This window comes from Moschus berezovskii, chromosome 10 (assembly GCF_049115385.1).
Source record: "Moschus berezovskii isolate FMDL1 chromosome 10, NW_MosBer_1.0, whole genome shotgun sequence".
NCBI classification, from domain to species: domain Eukaryota; kingdom Metazoa; phylum Chordata; class Mammalia; order Artiodactyla; family Moschidae; genus Moschus; species Moschus berezovskii.
Genome location: NC_142469.1, coordinates 94337089 through 94357442, shown reverse-complemented (window position 1 = coordinate 94357442; position 20354 = coordinate 94337089). Strand labels below are relative to the sequence as shown.

The following is a 20354-nucleotide window of genomic DNA, read 5'->3' as shown; positions in this document are numbered from 1 at the left end:
CCAGAGGGGTGCGGCTGGAAAGAAGCGGGCAGAAAAGAAACCAGCCAGAGCCAGCTAGGTCTCAGATAATCCCCAATTCAGACCGGCATCCTCGCATTCCTGCGGAATTGGGATGGGGTGGCAATGACATGGATGGGGGGTTCCCAGGCCAGTCTTTGCTTTCTGCTTCTACTTCTGTTTTACCCGTTCAGCGCGAGGCCAGGCGGTGAGTTCAGGGATGAACCTCGGTTGTGGGTGGAGGGAGTGGAGAGAACGACTTAACCCCGGAAGGGGACGGGGGTATATGAGGGGGTTAGGGAAACTTTGCCCTGTGTGACCCCTGACTCCTCTGGCCCTTCCCCTGGCCCCTTTGCTCCTGGGGTGGGGCACTTCCCCAGGCTGGTTACCCACCTTCTGGGCCAGAAAAGAGGTGACTTTGGTGAAATAGTGGTGCCGGGAGTTTCGGAGGTGAAGTTGGTAGAAAAGGTGGCGAGAAAGCGGCAGGAAATGCTGCCCTCAAGACCCCGGCCTGCCCTTGCGAAGTGGGAGCCCTGGAGCCAGGGGGTTTGGGACAGGTGGCCGTCCCCGGGAGAAGAGACCCAGCTAACTCCTCGAAAAGCACGCCCACCCACCTCCCCATCTGCTCACACAAACCCTTCAGATCGGCACGGCTCTCTGTCCTCGAAAGACCAGTGCTCTTTACAGGTGATAAATTTCACCTGCAGATCGGACGGGGCTGCAGAGAAGGCAGGCCCGAGCTTGAGAGCGCGGAAGTGGCGGCCGCGGCTGGCTGCCACGTGCTAGGACGAGATAAGCTGGGGCGGCGGCCGAAGCTCGGGTCTGTGAAGGGCTCGGGGCGGCGGTGGCGACGGCCCGCGGCCCCGCTTCTCCTGGGCGGCGGCGCGGTCCCGAGCGGGACGCATCTGTGGGATCTTCTCCCGGGGCCGCGCATCCTGCGGGCTGCCGCTGCCGCCGGTGCTGCTCCTGCAGGCTCTGCTGCCCTCGCGCCGCCCCGCGCCCCGCTCCTCCAGCTCCCTGCGCCCTGCCCCCAGCAACAGGGGTCGGGGGAGGTGGTGGTGGGGAAGGGGCAGGGGGAGGGAGGTCAGCGCGAGCCTCTACCTGAGGGAGAAACAGGTGTGTTGGCTCTTTGGTCTTTTGTGTTTTGTTTTATTGGAGGCTACTTTACAATATTGTATTGGTTTTGCCATACGTTGACATGAATCTGCCCCGGGTGTACATGCGTTCCCCATCTTGAACCCCCCTCCCACCTCCCTCCCCATCCCATCCCTCTGGTTCATCCCAGTGCACCAGCCCCGAGCATCCTGTATCAGGTATCGAACCTGGACTGGTGATTCGTTTCACATATGATAATATACATGTTTCAATGCCATTCTCCCAAATCATCCCACCCTCACCCTCTCCCACAGAGTCCCAAAGATTGTTCTATACACCTGTGTCTTTTTTGCTGTCTCGTATACAGGGTTATCGTTACCATCTTTCTAAACTCCATGTATATGCGTTAGTATACTGTATTGATGTTTTTCTTTCTGGCTTACTTCACTCCGTATAATAGGATCCAGTTTCATCCACCTCATTAGAACTGATTCAAATGTATTCTTTTTAATGGCTGAATAATACTCCATTGTGTATATGTACCAAAGCTTTCTTATCCATTCGTCTGCAGATGGACATCTAGGTTGCTTCTATGTCCTGGCTATTATAAACAGTGCTGCAATGAACATTGGAGTACATGTGTCTCTTTCAATTCTGGTTTCCTCGGTGTGTATGCCCAGGAGTGGGATTGCTGGATCATATGGCAGTTCTATTTCCAGTTTTTTAAGGAATCTCCACACTGTTCTCCATAGTGGCTGTACTAGTTTGCATTCCCACCAACAGTGTAAGAGGGTTCCCTTTTCTCCACACCCTCTCCAGCTTTTATTGCTTGTAGACTTTTGGATAGCAGCCATTCTGACTGGTGTGAAATGGTACCTCACTGTGGTTTTAATTTGCGTTTCTCTGATTATGAGGGATGTTGAGCATTTTTTCATGCATTTGTTAGGCATCTGTATGTCTTCTTTGGAGAAATGTCTGTTTAGTTCTTTGGCCCATTTTGTGATTTGGTCGTTTATTTTTCTGGAATTGAGCTGCAGGAGTTGCTTATATATTTTTGAGATTAATCCTTTGTCAGTTGCTTCATTTGCTATTTTCTCCCATTCTGAAGGCTGTCTTTTCACCTTGTCTATAGTTTCCTTTGCTGTGCAGAAGCTTTTAATTTTAATTAGCTCCCATTTGTTTATTTTTGCTTTTATTTCCAATATTCTGGGAGGTGGGTCATGGAGGATCCTGCTATGATTTATGTCGGAGAGTGTTTTGCCTATGTTTTCCTTTAGGAGTTTTCTAGTTTCTGGTCTTACATTTAGATCTTTAATCCATTTTGAGTTTATTTTTGTGTATGGTGTTAGGGAATGTTCTAGTTTCTTTCTTTTACAAGTGGCTGACCAGTTTTCCCAGCACCACTTGCTAAAGAGACTGTCTTTTCTCCATTTATATTCTTGCCTCCTTTGTCAAAGATAAGGTGTCCATAGGTGCATGGATTTATCTCTGGGCTTTCTATTTTGCTCCATTGATCTATATTTCTGTCTTTATGCCAGTACCATACTGTCTTGATGACTATGGCTTTGTAGTAGAACCTGAAGTCCGGCAGGTTGATTCCCCCAGTTCCATTCTTCTTCCTCAAGAGAATCCAACAACACATTAAGAAGATCATACATCATGACCAAGTGGGCTTCATGCCAGGAATGCAAGGATTCTTCAATATCCACAAATCAATCAACATAATACACCACATTAACAAACTGAAACATAAAAATCATATGATTATCTCAATAGATGCAGAGAAAGCCTTCGACAAAATTCAACATCCATTTATAATAAAAAACCCTCCAGAAGGTGGGAATAGAAGGAACATACCTCAACATAATAAAAGCTATATATGACAAACCCACAGCAAACATTGTCCTCAATGGTGAAAAATTGAAAGCATTTCCCCTAAAATCAGGAACAAGACAAGGGTGCCCACTCTCACCACTACTATTCAACATAGTTTTGGAAGTTTTGGCCACAGCAATCAGAGCAGAAAAAGACATAAAAGGAATACAAATTGGAAAAGAAGAAGTAAAACTCTCACTGTTCGCCGATGACATCATCCTCAACACAGAAAACCCTAAAGACTCTACTAGAAAATTACTAGAGCTAATCAATGAATACAGTAAAGTTGCAGGATATAAAATCAACACACAGAAATCCCTTGCATTCCTATACACTAATAATGAAAAAATAGAGAAATTAAGGAAACTATTCCATTCACTTTTGCAACGAAAAGAATAAAATACTTAGGGATATATCTACCTAAAGAAACAAAAAACCTATATATAGAAAACTATAAAACATTGGTGAAAGAAATCAAAGAGGACACCTGTAGATTGAGAAATATACCGTACTCATGGATTGGAAGAATAAATATTGTGAAAATGAGTATACTACCCAAAGTAATTTATACATTCAATGCAATCCCTATCAAGCTACCAACGGCATTTCTCACAGAACTAGAACAAATAATCTCACAATTTGTATGGCTCTTCGGTCTTGATGCATAACTTCATTATGTGAGAAATGACCTTATCCCTGTAAAAAATATGCCCGAGATGCAGGAGGCCCAGGTTCGATTCCTGAGTTGGGAGGATCCCCTGGAAAAGGGAATGGCAACCTACCCCAGTCTTCTTGCCTGGAGAATTCCATAGACAGAGGAGCCTGGCGGGCTACAGTCCATGGGGTCGCAGGGTCAGACACGACTGAGAGACTAACACTACTCCTTTAACCTGTTAATACCCAGCGAGACAAATTCTCTGCCCTTCACTTGGCTTGCAAAGTCAGAGTTTGAATATAAAGCAGGTTTCCAAGTAAATTTCGTGGGAATTCCCTCTTCAGTGTTTCTGCTTGGGGGCAGTTGCCACGCATTGTATCAGTGTTTTGGACTGAGTTTTCCTGTTCTGGCAAAGTAGATTCTGGGCTTATAAGAATCTTCTAATCTTCCAGTGCAGCTCAACTTGACAGTAGTCTTCAAAAAGCTTTATAGTCTTAAAGTTGAAGACAAAAATTGTGCCACAAAAAATTTGAAGAATTAAAAACTTCAGTTTTGTACAGAATCACTAGCAGAACTATTTAGGATCCTGTTCATGCAACTTCAACCCCTTCTACATGTGTGTTTCATATCAGCACAGGCATTTACTCTGCAGTAATATTTTGTAATAATAATATTAGCTGTTTTGCACCTTCATAGTATGAAGATGATTGAACTGGATGGCAGCATCAGTGTCCAGTAGTTCCCAACATGTCCCAAGACATGTTGCAGATGACTCAGTGTCAGGGAGGTGACACACCCAACAGTGCAACTCCCATCTCCAATTATTTTACCCTTGGGATAGAGCAGTAGGACTTGAAAAGTGTCACTTTTTGGAGACAAAAGCTAAGGTGAAGGATATTGAGATATCAGGGAGATCATTTTTTATCAGTTTAGTTGCTCAGTCATGTCCAATTCTTTGTGACCCCATGAACCACAGCACACCAGGCCTCCCTGTCCATCTCCAACTCCCAGAGTCCACCGAAACCCATGTCCATTGATTCAGTGATGCCATCCCACCATCTCATCCTCTGTCGTCCCCTTCTCCTCCTGCCTTCAATCTTTCCCAGCATCAGGGTCTTTTCAAATGAGTCAGTTCTTCACATCAGGTGGCCAAAGTATTGGAGTTTCAGCTTCAACATCAGTCCTTCCAATGAACACCCAGGGCTGATCTCCCTTAGGATGGACTGGTTGGATCTCCTTGCAGTCCAAGGGACTCTCAAGAGTCATCTCCAACACCACAGTTCAAAAGCATCAATTCTGCAGCGCTCAGCTTACTTTATAGTCCAACTCGCACATCCATACATGACTACTGAAAAAACCATAGCCTTGACTAGATGGACCTTTGTTGGTAAAGTGATGTCTCTGCTTTTTAATATGCTGTCTCGGTTGGTCATAACTTTCCTTCCAAGGAGTAAGCGTCTTTTAATTTCATGGCTGCAGTCACCATTTGCCGTGATTTTGGAGCCCAGAAAAATAAACTCAGCCACTGTTTCCCCATCTGTTTCCCATGAAGTGATGGGACCAGATGCCATGATCTTTGTTTTCTGAATGTTGAGCTTCAAGCCAACTTTTTCACTCTCCTCTTTCACTTTCATCAAGAGGCTTTTTAGTTTCTCTTCACTTTCTGCCACAAGGGTGGTGTCATCTGCATATCTGAGGTTATTGATATTTCTCCCGGCAATCTTGGTTCCAGCTTGTGCTTCCTCCAGCCCAGTGTTTCTCATGATGTACTCTGCATATAAGTTAAATAAGCAGGGTGACAATATACAGCCTTAATGTACTCCTTTTCCTATTTGGAACCAGTCTGTTGTTCCATGTCCAGTTCTAACTGTTGCTTCCTGACCTGCATACAGGTTTCTCAAGAGGCAGATCACATGGTCTAGTATTCCCATCTCTTTCAGAATTTTCCTCAGTTTATTGTGATCCACACAGTGAAAGGCTTTGGCATAGTCAATGAAGCAGAAATAGATGTTTTTCTGAAACTCTCTTGCTTTTTCGATGATCCAGAGGATGTTGGCAATTTGATCTCTGGTTCCTCTGCCTTTTCTGAAACCAGTTTGAACATCTGGAAGTTCATGTTTCATATATCGAAGGAGAGGATATCTCTAAAAATGTACTTTTAGGTGTATTTTTCATGGGGTTTTAGTACATGAAAAAGATCCAAATAAAGAGAAACAGTTAAAGATCAAGCTTCTGGGTGGAAAACGAACGCCTTGAGGGGAGGTTGAGCTGCTTGCACTATGTCTGAAATGAACGGGCCGTCGGAGCTCTATGAGGAGAGCAATGACCTGCAGATGGATGTGATGCCTGGTGAGAGTGACCTTCCGCATATGAAGGTAGGCGGCGGGAGCCGGGAGGTATTCCAGAACCCCTCCCACGCCGCCGGTGTCCCGCCACAGCTGGAGGACGAAGGCCCCACGGGGGAGGAAGCGGCGGCCCAGCCAATGGCCCCAGAGGGGCCCCAGCCCTGGGGCGCAGCCAGGCCAGATGGCAGGCCCTGATTTCAAGAGCAAGCGAAGGCGAGGGCGAGGAATTCCATGACAGGGAGGGCGACTGTGACTCTCCGGAAGAGGAGCCGCTCAACGGTGAGGGCTACAGAGTATCAGCGGCCCCTGAAGAAGCCAACAAGATGTTTCTGAGAACCTCCAGAGCCAGAGAAGCAGCTCTGGATGGTGGGTTTCAGAAGCATTATGAGAAGACTCCGTTTGATCAGTTGGCTTTTATAGGAGAGCTTTTTTCACTTATGTTGTCAATCGTCTGACCGAAGAACTCGGCTGTGATGAGATCATTGATCAGTTCAGTTCAGTTCAGTCGCTCAGTCATGTCCGACTCTTTGCAACCCCATGAATCAAAGCACACCAGGCCTCCCTGTCCATCACCAACTCCCGGAGTTCACTCAAACTCATGTCCACAGAGTCGGTGATGCCATCCAGCCATCTCATTCTCTGTCGTCCCCTTCTCCTCCCGCCCCCAACTTTTCCCAGCATCAGAGTCTTTTCCAGTGAGTCAACTCGTGGCATGATAGAGAGTAGTTAAATGCTGTTAAGAGAGGAGGAAGCTGCTGGAGGAGAGACTCAGCATTTCCAGTCTTTTGGGTTCATTCCAAATACTTCTGTGCCAATGAAAAGCTTGATCTTCCAAAAAAAAAAAAAAAGCAGAGTAGAATAAGTTAGTGACTGCACAGTTGTGAAAAAGGAGGAAAATTGTTAAAGCAAAGTATCTTAGCACTGTCGAAACCTGTTTTCAAGAATGTCCAGAGACACTTATGGCTTTGACTTTGTTGTTTATTCAGATTAATTTCCTTGCATTGGGGAAGATAATCTTTCATGTTTCACTGTAAGGAATGGCTTTGCAAGAATAAGTTATGACCAAGATAGACTGCCAGTACAAGAACCCACTGATGATAATTATATGAGAAAAAAAAAAAAAGACTGCTTTATCCACCTTAGGACATAAGATGTCTGTGAGTTATTTGGACTGAAACATATTGAGAAAACTTTAAAGATTCAACTTTGTGATCTATCCAGACTGTGGTTATCAAAGGCTAAATTTTTGGTGTAAAATAAATCTTCTACCAAGTGTTCTTCAGTGTCTCAAAGGATAATCTAGTCCCAAAAGAAGCATGTGTCATGCGTGCTATATCTTAAAATGTGTTTCCAAGAACACCTGAGATTTTGTTTGTACATTTATCTTGATCATTTTTAAAGCTACTGTAATCTTTAATTCAAGAAATTTAGTTGTCTTGAACATTTTTAAAAGTCAAAACTTAAGACATCCTTAATAAAGTTTCAAATCTAGACTGTAAAATGTACATGAAGGTACAAAGAATACAAACTCTTTCAAACATCAGTATATACTAGAGAATTTCCTGTTTCTCTTGCTCTCTTTTTTCATTTAACTTTACGAGCAAAAGACTGGTTGAACTTCATAATGTAAGAAATAAGTGAAAATTGTCCAGTAAAAGGAAAGCCCTACATCTGAAAAAAGACACTATGAACAACTCTCAAAAGTTTTAAATCTTCCCAGAAATCCACCTCAGTATTTGAAGTTTCCCTCTGTCTCCTCCTCTAGTTAAGCTTGTTTTTGGTTATGCACCAGCATTGAAGATAATAAAAATTTCTTGTCCTGTGTAAAAGAAAGAAAAAAAAAATCAACCTTCTGAAATTCAGGTGGCAGTGATGCTCACTGAACGTTGTAAGATATGAAGCCTTCATCACAGAAATCTCCTTATTACCCATGTGTGTATAGAAGAAGGAGAAAAGCCCATGGTGGATTGCCTTACATGAATTGGGAGAATCTTAAATTGTCTTTATGGTAGCACAAGTTAGTAGAGGCCAGTAATCCACAGGCAGCACAAGTTAGTAGGGACCACAGGGAATTTCTCAACAAGACCTGGTCTACAGGTCTGTTCACATTGCCTGTGGGATTACCTATCTGGTGAGAAGGGAAGTCATCCACAAACACCAGGCTGCTAGAAGCTGTGTCATTGATGACAACTTTAAGTTAAGAGTACAGACAACCCCTCTCCAGAGTCTTGTTCCCCATGGGATCTCACTGTCTGGGGAACAACGAAAACAATGGATCAATGGATGGCCCCTGAAAGTCTAGTTAATAATGAGTTCTCTGGACTTCCCTGGTGATCCAGTTGCTAAGAGTCCAGCACTCCCAATGCCTGGGCCCAGGTTCAATCCCTGGTTGGGGAACCGGATCCTGCACGCACAATTAAGAAGGTAGCATCCTGCAACTAAGAGATCCCACGCAATCATGACTTTGTGCCAAACGCTCTACGTGGACATCTACCCGTTTGAGATGGGCACATACCTGAAAGGGGTTACCAAATAGCCCAGCCCATCAGCTGTCCTGATGAACCATTTGCTGTGATGGTTTGTGCTGAGCCTTTGATCTGGAGAAGAGGCCCAGTTCCAGGTCTTGTTGAGAATTTATAATAGTTATATATTGTTACATAACAAATTACGCCCCAAACTAAATGGCTTGCATAACAGTAAACAGTGATTTCTGTTTCTTTGGGACTGGTTTAGCTTGGAGATATTGGCAAGGGGCCACCTGATGCGAAGAACTGACTCATTTGAAAAGATCCTGATGCTGGGAAAGGGTGAGGGCAGGAGGAGAAGGGAGTGACAGAGGGTGAGATGGTTGGATAGCATCACTGACTCAATGGAGATGAGTTTGTATAAACTCCAGGAGTTGGTGATGGACAAGGAGGCCTGGCGTGCTGCAGTCCATGCGGTCACAAAGAGTCGGACACGACTGAGCAACTAAACTGAACTGAACGAATACTTTTGTGAGATACGGAGTCAGGTCAGGAGTATGAATGTGGAAATTACTACTATGGTAGCCCTCACCCAGTGGTGTTTTACTAACTACAGAGATTGTCCATTCATGTCAGAAATCCAGGCCATGTGAAGTGAACGTGGTGCGGACCTGTGGACCCAGGGATAACCACTGTTAGCAGGACCTGGGACAGGTGTCCCCTGATGGTCTGGAATCCCAAGCCTCACTTCAGAAACAGGGAAGCCATGACAACACTGCAGTCCCTGTGCATAGTGCTAGTAACACGCTAGGTCCAATATGAATGTGGGAGTAGTTTCTGCTGCTTCAGATTCACTTGCCTGAGTCCATGGTCCTGTGGCTCATGGGAAAGAAGGAAAGGACTTCTGCACTTACAGTGGTGATAAAAGTGCACGCCTCACTGGGATGTGGCTTCCTTCTGTGGGATGCATTCTGGAAAGGGGCTCCGTTCCAGAAATGCTCCTCAGAAGCAGCCCCCCCATGCTCTCCGTCTCTGGTAGGACACTGGGTTCGATTCTGAAAGTCCTCTTCCATCTAGGCTTTTCCAGCAGAGCCATCTGGCATGTATCCAGAAAGGTTGTGTGTTGGCTGATGCTGGGTACTGACCTGGTGGGCAAGGGGACATATCCAGGATATGCAATTTCTGCCCAGCAAGAGACTTCTCCTTCTCCACAAGGAAGGGAGGGGCACTGGCTCTATGGAGTGTTGGGGATGGAGCAGGAGGGACTATGCTTGCTCTGCAAGGCCAGCCCTGCACCTTTACTCTGTTTTCACATAATTGAGAAGAGTAGGCCTATGGGCCTTTTCCTGCCAACCCTACCATCACCTGCCTTTTGCCTTCACAGATGCTCACTCTCTTTGCTATAACTTTACCATCAATTCTCAGCCCAGACCTGGACAACCATGGTGTGTGGTTCAAGGCCAAGTGGAAGGAAAGGTTTTTCTCTCCTACGACTGTGGTCGTGCTCAGATCCAATTCACGAGCCCATTGGGGGAGGAGGTGAAAACGACAAAGGCCTGGGAAACACAAACTGAAACACTCAGAGACATCGGGGACTTGCTCAGGGAGCAACTGCCTGATGTCACGTCGGAGAAACACACAGTCACAGGTGAGTTGGAAAGTCCAAGTGCAGAAGGAGCAGACTGGGGACTTAAACTCATTCATTGTTTTCGGGTGAAAAATAAAATGGAGGATATTGGTCCTTCCCTAGTAGTCCAGTGGAAGGAGCGGGCCTTAGTTAGGCTCAGGGGAGGTGGACCACGGTGGGGCAAAGAAGCTGTCAAGTCCAGAGGCTGAGCTCTTTGCCACGGCGGGGGCGGCAGACCCTCTCACCCTGCAGGGCAGGATGACGTGTCGGTAGGAAGAGGATGGACACATCAGTGGATCCTGGCAGTTCGGCTTCAATGGACAAATGTGCCTCCTCTTCGATTCGGAGAATGGACACTGGACAGAGGTTCATTCTGGAGGGAGACGGATGAAAGAGAAGTGGGAGAATGACAGAGCTGTGAGCAACTTCTTCAAGAAGGTCTGCATGGGAGACTGTCGGGCCAGGCTTCGGGATTTCTTGGTGCGCTGGGAGGAAATGTTGGAGACCACGGGTAAGTGAGACTAGGAGAAGGAAGTGGTAGTCCACTCAGGGTGACATGGACCCACCTCTGTGTATGCGTGCGTGTGTGTGTGTGGAAGTGATCTATTCAAGGTGCGTTGTCCTGGGAGAACAATGACCCGGGGATATTCTGTCACCCTCCTTCCTCTCCCACCTCCTGGCGTCTCTCCTCACAGCACAGGCCTTTGAACCATTGTACATGGATTCTTGCTGACCCCTAACATGAGGACACCACTCCGATTCTAGAGATTTCCTTCTTACTGACCCTCTCTCTGCAAGCTTTTAAAAAATATCAGCTATTCTAGTTCTGGAAATCTGTCGATGCCACCTCAAACATCAGCTCCTGAGAGGACTTCCCCTGTTCCCATCCTCATGTCACCTCATCTGATGTCATGCAGGACTGAGGGGCTGAGTGGGGACCCTTGCTCGCCCATTCACTGTCTGAGTTCTGTGGAGATGGGGCTCCTCCCTTCCCCCATCTCACCTCAGGACCTGTCCCATGGGCTGCCATACAGTCGGTTCAAATGACTGCATGACACAGCGACAGACTTGTGAACACAGCAGGGGCAGGACAGGGTAGGACGAATTGAGAAGGTAGCGTTGACGTATATCCGTACTATGATGTGGAAAATAGCTAACCAGTGGGAAGATGCTGCATAGCACAGGGAGCCCAGCCTGGCGCTCTGTGATGCCCTAGACGGAAGGTTCAGGAGGGGATATATGTATCTAATTATGGCTGATATGTGTTGTCCTACAACAGAAACCAACACAGCATTGTAAAGAAATTATGCACTAATGACTCCATAGTAGGGTACCGGGGTCTGGGGGGCTGAGGCGGCATCTGCTTGGTTTAGGGGTCAGGACAAGGGCTTCCCTCTCACTTTCCTTACAGCATCACCAACTGCAGCTCTCCTCATAGTCAACTCCACGGCCACAGCCGTCAGGCACATCATCTGGATCCTCCCTGTGGTCTTCACCAGTTTCATCGTAACTGTCTTCCTGGGCTGAGTCCATTCCAGGAGCAGGTAGTGAGGGCAGAATTCAGAGGGAAGGCTGGGGCACAGGGCCTGGTGTGAGGATGGGGAAGGTGAATCCCAGCCAAGCCCTGCCCCTCACTGAACCTCCTCATCCTGGAAATGAGCAGGTGGTTAAGACCCCTATCACCCGAGAGCAAGAACTGCAGACCCGACTCCAAAGGCCCGTTCTCACAGGAAGTGGCTTGGGTCAAGCAGGCAAGGCAGGAGCCCCACAGCAGAGACTGTGGGAAGGGCTGAGGCCAGGCCTGTGCTCCTGGAGCAGCAGCAGCTTTACCTCAGCCTGTGGCCTCCTGGGGACCCAGAGCCTCCATCACTGAGCGGTCCTGCCTTGAGCAGAGGTGCCTGAAGATGGGTGGGCCTGAGCTGGGGTGGCGGTGCCCAACTGGGCGGGACCAGGAAGAGATGGGGGCAGGGACCTGGGCCTGAGAGCTGTGTGTGCTGCTCAGAGGCTGGAGGGGAGCAAGGGAAGGAGTTTTGCCTGCAGCCCCCCAAGGCTGTCAGGAGACAAGGCCCCTCCTTTGGGGACCTGCTCCCTGGTCCTTTAGGTCCCCCTCGTGGAGGATCCAGACCTGAGTAAAGGGAGCAGATTGATTCGTCACTGGCTCCAGTCCTGAGCTGAAGCAGGCGGTGTCAGGGTGACACCTGGGGTGACTCTGTGATGCAGGAAGGAAGGAGGAGGTGACAACAAGCTGCTGGGCCTGGGGTGGGGGTGGGAGTGGAGGACATAGGAGCCCCTCAGGGAGGGCGGGGCTGGAGGGGGACTGGGGAGGGGCAGCCCCAGGAAACTGACAGGAGTTCCTCAGCCTCCTGGATCAAGGCCTCTTTCTTTTCTGCAGGAGACGGTCCTCCCAGGAAGCCTGACAGGTGCTCTGTCTGCCTTTCTCCTGCTCTTCACTTTAGATCCAGGAGATCAGACCCCATGAATCCTGAGCCTGTTTTCCAGTTACGATGACACAGTAGATGCATCATCTCATGGGTTTTATCACATTTGGTGAAATCCTACTCGGCATCTCTAAAAAAAACAAAACAAAACAATTTATTTCGCCACTATCTCTTGGTGCTAAGTGATGGAATTTCTACACTGAAATATTGAAGTACTTGAAGAAATCTCCACAAACAGGACATTTTTCATCTTCTTCTGCTACTGCTAAGTCACTTCAGTCGTGTCCGACTCTGTGTGACCCCATAGACGGCAGCCTACCAGGCTCCCCTGTCCCTGGGATTCTCCAGGCAAGAACACCGGAGTGGGTTGCCATTTCCTTCTCCAGTGTGTGAAAGTGAAAAATGAAAGTGAAGTCGCTCAGTCATGTCCAACTCATAGCGATCCCATGGACTGCAGCCTACCAGACTCCTCCATCCATGGGATTTTCCAGGCAAGAGTACTGGAGTGGCTTGCCATTTGTGGATAATTAGACTCTGCCTCGTGATCTTGTTCTTCCAAATGATATTCCAAGAAATATACCATCTGCTATTACAGGACTCAGGGATTCTTTCTGTGTTCTGGAGAAATCACCTCAGCCTCTTTTCAATAGAGCGAAGTTTTATTCATGACTGTTTCCCTTAATAATTTATTATGCTTAAAGTGAAAGTGTTAGTCTCACAGTCGTGTCCAACTCTTTGCGACCCTGTAGACTGTAGCCCACCAGGCTCCTCTGTCCATGGGATGCGCCAGGCAAGAACACTGAAGTGAGTTGCTATTTTCTTCTCCAGGGGCCCTCTCCAACTCGGGGATTGAACCCACGTCTGCTGTGTCTCCTGCATTGGCAGGCGGATTCTTTACTGTCTGAGCCACTGGGGAAGACCATTTATTACACTGCTGCTATTTAAATCAAAATCTCAGTACTCCAGAAAACTTGAAGTATTGAAGTTTCTCTCTCATATTTAAGTTTCTCTCCCATGAGAGAAGTCGTGCTGTTTCTCACTCCTCCATCCTTTGGGATTCAGTGTAACGGTGAGTCTGAGGAACGCGGTCTGTGAGGACGCGCGCCCCGTGTTCACTGCGGCGCTGTTCACGTGGCGGGACCTGGAAGCCACCTAAATGTCACTGACAGACGAGTGCGTGAAGAAGGCGCGGGGTGTACATACAGTGCAGCATTACTCGGCCGCCAGAAAGAATGAAACAACGCCATATGCAGCACCGTGGAGGGACCTGGAGATTGTCGTATTGAATGATGTAAGTCAGGCAGAGAAGCAGAGACACCTTTGCACGTCCCTTATAGTGGAATCCAGAAAGTCGTGATCCAAGTGCTCTTACTTACAGAATCAGAAAGAGAGTCACAGACTTGGAGAATGAACTTATGGTTCTCGGGGGAAAGTACAGGGGAAGGGATAGTTAGGGAGTCTGGGACCAACATGGACACACTGATTTGTCTAAAATGGACAACCAGCAAGGACCTACTGTACAGCACAGAGAACTCGGCTCACTGTTATGTGGCAGCCTGGGTGGGGATGGGAGGGGAGCTGGGGAAGAATAGACACATGTACGAAAGGGAAAGTGAAAGAAAGTTGGATGCACAGTCATGTCCGACTCTTTGGGGTCCTATGGACTGTAAGCTGCCAGCTCCTCTGTTCGTGGAAATCTTCAGGCAAGGGAGTACTGGAGTGGGTTGCCATTCTCTTCTCCAGGGGATCTTCCCGACCCGGGGATCGAACCTGGGTCTCTTGCATTGCAGGCAAATTCTTTACCAGCTGAGCCACCAGGGAAGATAGAGACAGGTTCAGTTCAGTTCAGTTCATTTCAGTCACTCAGTCGTGTCCGACTCTCCGCGACCCCATGAATCACAGCACGCCAGGCCTCCCTGTCCATCACCAACTCCCGGATAGAGACAGGTATGTGTATGTTAAGTCCCTAGCCTAGCTTCCTTGTGCTGCTCATTCAGGATGCCTGCACTCCTGTCTGGGTGTATATTTCCTCTTTGCTTCCATCTTAAGTAAACAAACTGTTTCTCTGTATGTCTCCAGTAATAACATTGGTGCCTATTTTTACAGTTTTTGCCTCCTTGAAACATTCTTGCTTTCAAAGACGGTAAGAGCCAAGGGAACTTTGCATCTTGCCCCTGTGTTTAGTGTCTAGAATTCCTCATTTTACACCAAGATACCCAGGTTCACTTCCTGGGCAGGAAACTAAGATCCCTCTTTAGCACTGCTCACTGCTGTCTCTCTGAGATCAATATTAAGGAAATATACACCTTATATTACTACACCTTATATGAAGGTGTAAATATGCACCTTAAATATACAGGTAGAGGGGCTTCACAAGTTTGTCATGGGAGATTTCGCCTCCGCCAAGAGTTCTTTAAAAAAGAAAGTCCTCTCAAAGTTAACCTGGTTCCTTCCCTTTCTAGGTCTTTTAATGGCTATTGTTGGTCTTTCCTTTCTAGTCCTTGTTTATTTAACCTTTTGCTTGACTTTGTGCCTGTAGGATCTACCAGTTTGAAATAACACTCATGGTGGCTCAAGGAATATAACCCATTCCGGTGGAGGGTGGCCCAGATCCACGTAGGTCCTTGTGAGGGACTTCTGCACCTTGAGGGGAGGCTCAGTTCAGTGGTCCCTGTCCAGCAGGGAGAAGTTTTGATAGAAGAAAGCTTTGGCCCCTTAACCCTTAAGAATAAGGATTAGAACCCCTCAGTGCGTAATGAGACAGGCTGGAACAGTTCGCTGCAGTGAGTGTACCTGGACAAAAGTCACATCAAGCATCAGAATACAAAGAAATTATAAGGGATTAAAAATAATTGCATGCATGAGCAGTTGGGGCAAATAATCAACAACAAGATACAAAAAGACCAAAAATCCAAGGCAATTTCAGAGCAGCCAGGCGCAAAAGCAGGGTACTGGTCATGATCCCTGCACACAGCACCATCGAGGGGAAACAAACCACCCAGGTCACCCCCTTGTCTGAACCCAGGACCGCTCCCACCCTCATCTCATATGTGGGACAGGCTCCCCCACCCTCTGGAGCCAGCAAGCGAACATGTTACTTGTTTTTGCTCCCTCATGAGTCCCAATAAAGCTTTTTTCCCCTGATTTTGTGTCTGGCCTTTTACCAACTTCTATTGATCGAGTCCAAGAACCCTGATCAGTAACACAGGAGGGCTTTGGCTGAAGGTCAGGAATGCTGGTCGGAGATGGTGTCTCCAGTGGGCTTCCAGCAGAATTAGGGATTGAACATGTGCAGATTCCAGGTGGGGGTGCACTGTGTCAGGAACAAAGCAGGTGCAATGGTTGACACGAGTAGAGATGGGAAGGCCAGCCAGGTCCTGACTGCAGAGAGTATGATGCTGGTTCATAGCACAGGGCGATCCTAAAGGCAAGCAACCTGGGCGGGCGGCCAACCTAGATACAAACTGCATGATTGAAAGGAATGAAACAAAGGAATTCCCTGGTGGTCCACTGGTTAGGAGTCCGGGCTTTCACTGCCAGGTGCCCGGCTTTGATCACTGGTCAGGGAACTAAGATACCAAAAGCCAGGCAGCCGACCAAAAAACAAAAAACCCAAGAAACGAAAAGAAAATAGAACACAAGCTGGATGATCAGGACCCTGAAAACAGCCATCACAACAGCTTGTCTGGATACTTTGCCCAGTTTCTAGAACTGAGCCAGTTATCAGAACCAAGAATCCATTATTAGAGAGAGATGCCAGTTTCCAGCAGGTGGGCCCTCTTATCACCATGGCAAGTGCAGTGCAGCAGTCCTGTGGCCTTCCCCATCCTTGGAAGCCACATGGCCATTGACTCAGGTAAGTGCACGCTGGGAAGCAGAAGCCACCCCCACATTCATATGGACCCAGTGTGTGACAGTTGATGAAGAGTGTGATTCAGGTCCCTTCACAGGTGGGAAGGTTTGGGAGGCCCTGGGCTTCTCGGGATGCAGAAATGTGGAATGAACTTAGTGAGCCGCAGGGGAGGAGCTGTGACCACTAAGGGGAATATGTCTGGGGAAGTGAGAGCCCGGGGCGGCACGGGTGGTTTATGGCTGGTAAAGTGGCTTGGGAGTTCAAGGGCAGGGAGTCGTGTAGAGGAGAAGGGTTTGTGTGAACAGATGAGATCCGTGGTGTGTTCTTTCCAGGGGATGTCTGGGCTCCTCCCCACAGGAAGGTCGCCTGTCCCAGCCCTGCCACCGGGCCTCCCACTCCTGGAGGTGAGGGGCTGGGGGCTTAGGGATAGCCGTGTTTCCTGCCACGCTCACTCTCGTCCTCTTGCCTCCCCACCTCCCACTGTCTGAGCATTGCTTTTTCAACCAATCTGCCCTTTTGCTGGCCTGAAAGTGGCCAGCCAGCCCAGCAGCTGCCAACAAGGAAAGGAGCTCACCCAAGGATTGAGGAGGAGGAGGCGGAGGCAACACCGCGCCCGTAGGCTCTCTGACCAAGGCCAGCTTAGGTCCCACTCTCTGGTTATAAAGCATCATCCCCGCCTTCTCCCAGCAGGTTCACCAGGAGCTCACCACCCTGCGCATCGTGGACACAGTTGGGCAGCAGAAGCAGGACCAGGAAGCAAGACTGAAGTTGGTGCCAGCAGCCCTTGCCACCTGGAGCCCCGGGGTGACCCACCCATGGAGAGGAGCCTGGTTGGCCAGTGGAGAAGGGAATGAGTCCCCAGAGTCCTCCCACAGGAGTCTCTCCTGGGGGCTCCCCCCAGGGTCCCCACACCCTCTGTGGGACTCTTGTTCCTCAAAATTTCAATGATCTGTCCCTCACCTTTCCTTTATCCATCCCCTTCTCTGGATCCCCATGTTCCTTATGTTTTTTTTAGCAGCATTAACACCTGATAAGGGGCTTCCCAGGTGGCTCAGTGGTAAAGAATCCGCCTGTCAATGTGGGAGATATCTGTTACATCCCTGGATGGGGAAGATCCCATGGAGGAAATGGCAACACACTCCAGTGTTCTTGCCTGGAGAATCCCAGGGACGGGGGAGCCTCGTGGGCTTCCGTCTGTGGGGTCGCACAGAATCGGACATGACTGAAGCAACTTAGCAGCAGCATTCCCTTAGGTAGCATTTCCCAGTTGAGTTCAGTTCAGTTCAGTCGCTCAGTCATGTCCGACTCTTTGCGACCCCATGAATCACAGCACACCAGGCCTCCCTGTCCACCACCAACTCCCGGAGTTCACTCAAACTCATGTCCATCGAGTCGGTGATGCCATCCAGCCATCTCATTCTCTGTCGTCCCCGTCTCCTCCCACCCCCATTTACAAATGTGTAAATTGAGGCATGGCAAGATGAAGAAACTAGCGCAGTCAGAATTTTGTCCAGATTCCTGTTTCTGGAGGTATCTATAGTCCACATCCATGAAACTACTTCAGGTACTAATTCCAACCTCCCCAGCCCTCCACCTCTGACCTCATGCCTGGGGATCTGGGATGAGACCGGGGGTCAGGGGCATGCATGGGGTGAGTCTGGGTGCCCAGGCCCCTGGGGCCCCTGCTCCTCACACGGGGCTGACCTGGCCCATCTCTGATGGCAGCCTCTGACTTCCTCCTGTTCTCCCAGTCCTTCCTCCCTGTGGTCTGAGTCTACCAGGGGCTTCCAGGTTGCCTCCTCTGGGGGATTCAACCCAGGCTCGCACCCCCAGCCCTTCATAAGGGAGTCTCTCCCCACACAGGTCACCTGGCCCCACCAAGCTCTTGTCCCACCCAACCCTGAGTCCTGCCCACACTTGTGGGTCTCTTGTCCTCCAACCAGCCTCCCAGCACAGGTCCCTCCCACACAGAGACTCTAGTGAGTCCGTTGAGAACCTTCTTATCTCCTTTGCACCTGTTGATTCACAGAGTTTGCTGCTCTTCTTGGATGGCAGCTTGGGTTACCCCAAGCTAGAGCATGGCGCCAGACTGGGTGTAATCAGGGCTTCTACCAAATAGGCCCGCGTGTGGCAATGCAGTCACACAACTTATCAGGATCACAGGGATCTGCAGTGATTGTCTTAGCCTGGGCTGGCATCACATGAGGTGGGGCAGAGCTGAGAGATTGGCTAGAGCCAAGCTTTGGCTTCTCCCTGTGTGCCTGTGTGTGTATGTATGTGTGTTGGGGGGATGGGTTGCAGGGAGTCTCCTGTCTGAGGCTCTGTTGGCTGTGAGCCCCAGCCAATGCTAGGCATGGTCTCCAAATGTTGGCCAGCACACCAGACACTGCAATCTGCTGACTCTGTGCTGGGACAGGGAGCAAGCAAGTAATTCTCTGCCCATGGTCTCTAAGAGTGGAGTCTCCATTTCCCACAGTCCTCCAGTGCTCCAGATCATTAAACCCAACTGGTTTCTAAAACAGGAGTGAGGGAGTGGGGGCGTGGGGCTGCTTCTCCCAGAGCTGCACCAGGGCTGGGGTGCCTGATGTAGGGCCAAAACCTCCTGCTCCTTAGGCAGAATGCTCGAGTTTGTGATGACCCCTCCGTTTGAAAGTACCTGGCCAAAGGGTCCCAACTAGATCCCTTCTTTTCTGCTCCTGCCCTTCTCAGTGTGATTCTTTCTCTATGCTGATTTTAGAGGGGATGATCTGCTGGTTTCAGGTCATTTTCTTGGAAAGAGAGCTCTTTTATATGTGGTTGTACTTTTGGTGTGTCCATGAGAGAGCGGAGCTCAGGGTGTCCTACTTGGCCACCTTGATTTTGCCTTTGTGTGATCCATGATCTTTCATGTTAGTATTGTAATTGTTTTGGGGTGCCAGGAACCATGTGTACATTGCCATCCGATATGTGTGTGTGTCCTGACTGCTCCATTGACCCATCCATCTCTCTCCTGAGACTCCTGAGTCCCCGAGACACAGCAATATGGAAATTATGCCATTGACAGGAAGAATCACGCATCTCTCACTTTAAATCCAAAGAAAAATGGTTAAGCTTTTCAAGAAGGCATGTCAAAGCCAAGATGGGCCAGAAACTAGGCCTCTTGCCCCAAATAGTTAGTCAAGTTGTGAATGCAAAGCAAAGGAAATCAAAAGTACTCCTCCAGTGAACTCACGAACGAGAAGAGAGCAAAACAACCTTACTGCTGATATGGAGAATGTTTCAGTGGTCTGGACGAGAGACTACAACCTAAGGCCAAAGCCTAATCCCGAGCAAGGCCCTAGCTTGCTTCAATTCTATGAAGGCTGAAAGAGGTGAGGAAGCTGCGGAAAAAAAGTTTTAAGCCGGTAGAGGTGGCTCATGAGGTTTAAGGAAAGAAGCCATCTTCTTAACATAGATTGCAGAGTGGAAGAGCGAGGGTTGATGCAGAAGCTGCAGCAAGTCATCCAGAAGATCTAATAAAGTAATCTCTGAAGATGGCTATCCTAAATTAGAGTGTTCCAGTGTAGAGAAAAGAGTGTTCTCTTGGAAGAAGATGCCCCCGAGGACTTGCATAGGAGAAGTCAGAGATTCAACAGATAGGCTGCCTCTCTTGTTAGCGGCTAATGAAGCTGGTGACTTGAAGTTGAAACCAATCCTCACTTACCTTCTGAAAATCCTAATGACTTTCAGAATTATGCTAAATCTACTCTGCCTGTGCTCTGCAAATGGAACAACAATGTCGAGATGACAGCATATCTGTTTACAACACTGATTCCCCAAAATATTAAATCCACTGTTGAAACTTACTGCTCACACAAAAGGATTCCTTTCAAAATATCACTGCTCACTGAGAAAGCACCCAAGGGCCTTGATGGAGAAGTACAATGAGATTCACGTTGTTTTCACACCTGCTAACACAGCATTCATTCTGTAACCCACGGAACAAGGAGGAGTCATGATGTCCAAGTCTTGGTATTTAGGAAATA

The 20354-nt window shown here is 48.4% G+C and overlaps 1 protein-coding gene and 2 pseudogenes across 1 annotated transcript; all 3 read left to right on the top strand.

Annotated features, from left to right (window-relative positions):
• The first annotated feature begins 82 nt into the window (after positions 1–82).
• Positions 83–15194, top strand: LOC129560957 (UL16-binding protein 2-like). Its single transcript, XM_055433245.2, is given in 5 exon segments — positions 83–205; positions 9817–10080; positions 10295–10570; positions 11471–11603; positions 12452–15194. Coding segments are annotated over 4 exon segments (738 nt in total). The 5' UTR covers positions 83–123; the 3' UTR covers positions 11587–11603; positions 12452–15194.
• Positions 3843–9121, top strand: LOC148776359 (inactive tyrosine-protein kinase RYK-like; annotated as a pseudogene).
• On the top strand, positions 5902–6508 carry LOC148776360 (EP300-interacting inhibitor of differentiation 1-like; annotated as a pseudogene).
• Positions 15195–20354: the final 5160 nt, after the last annotated feature.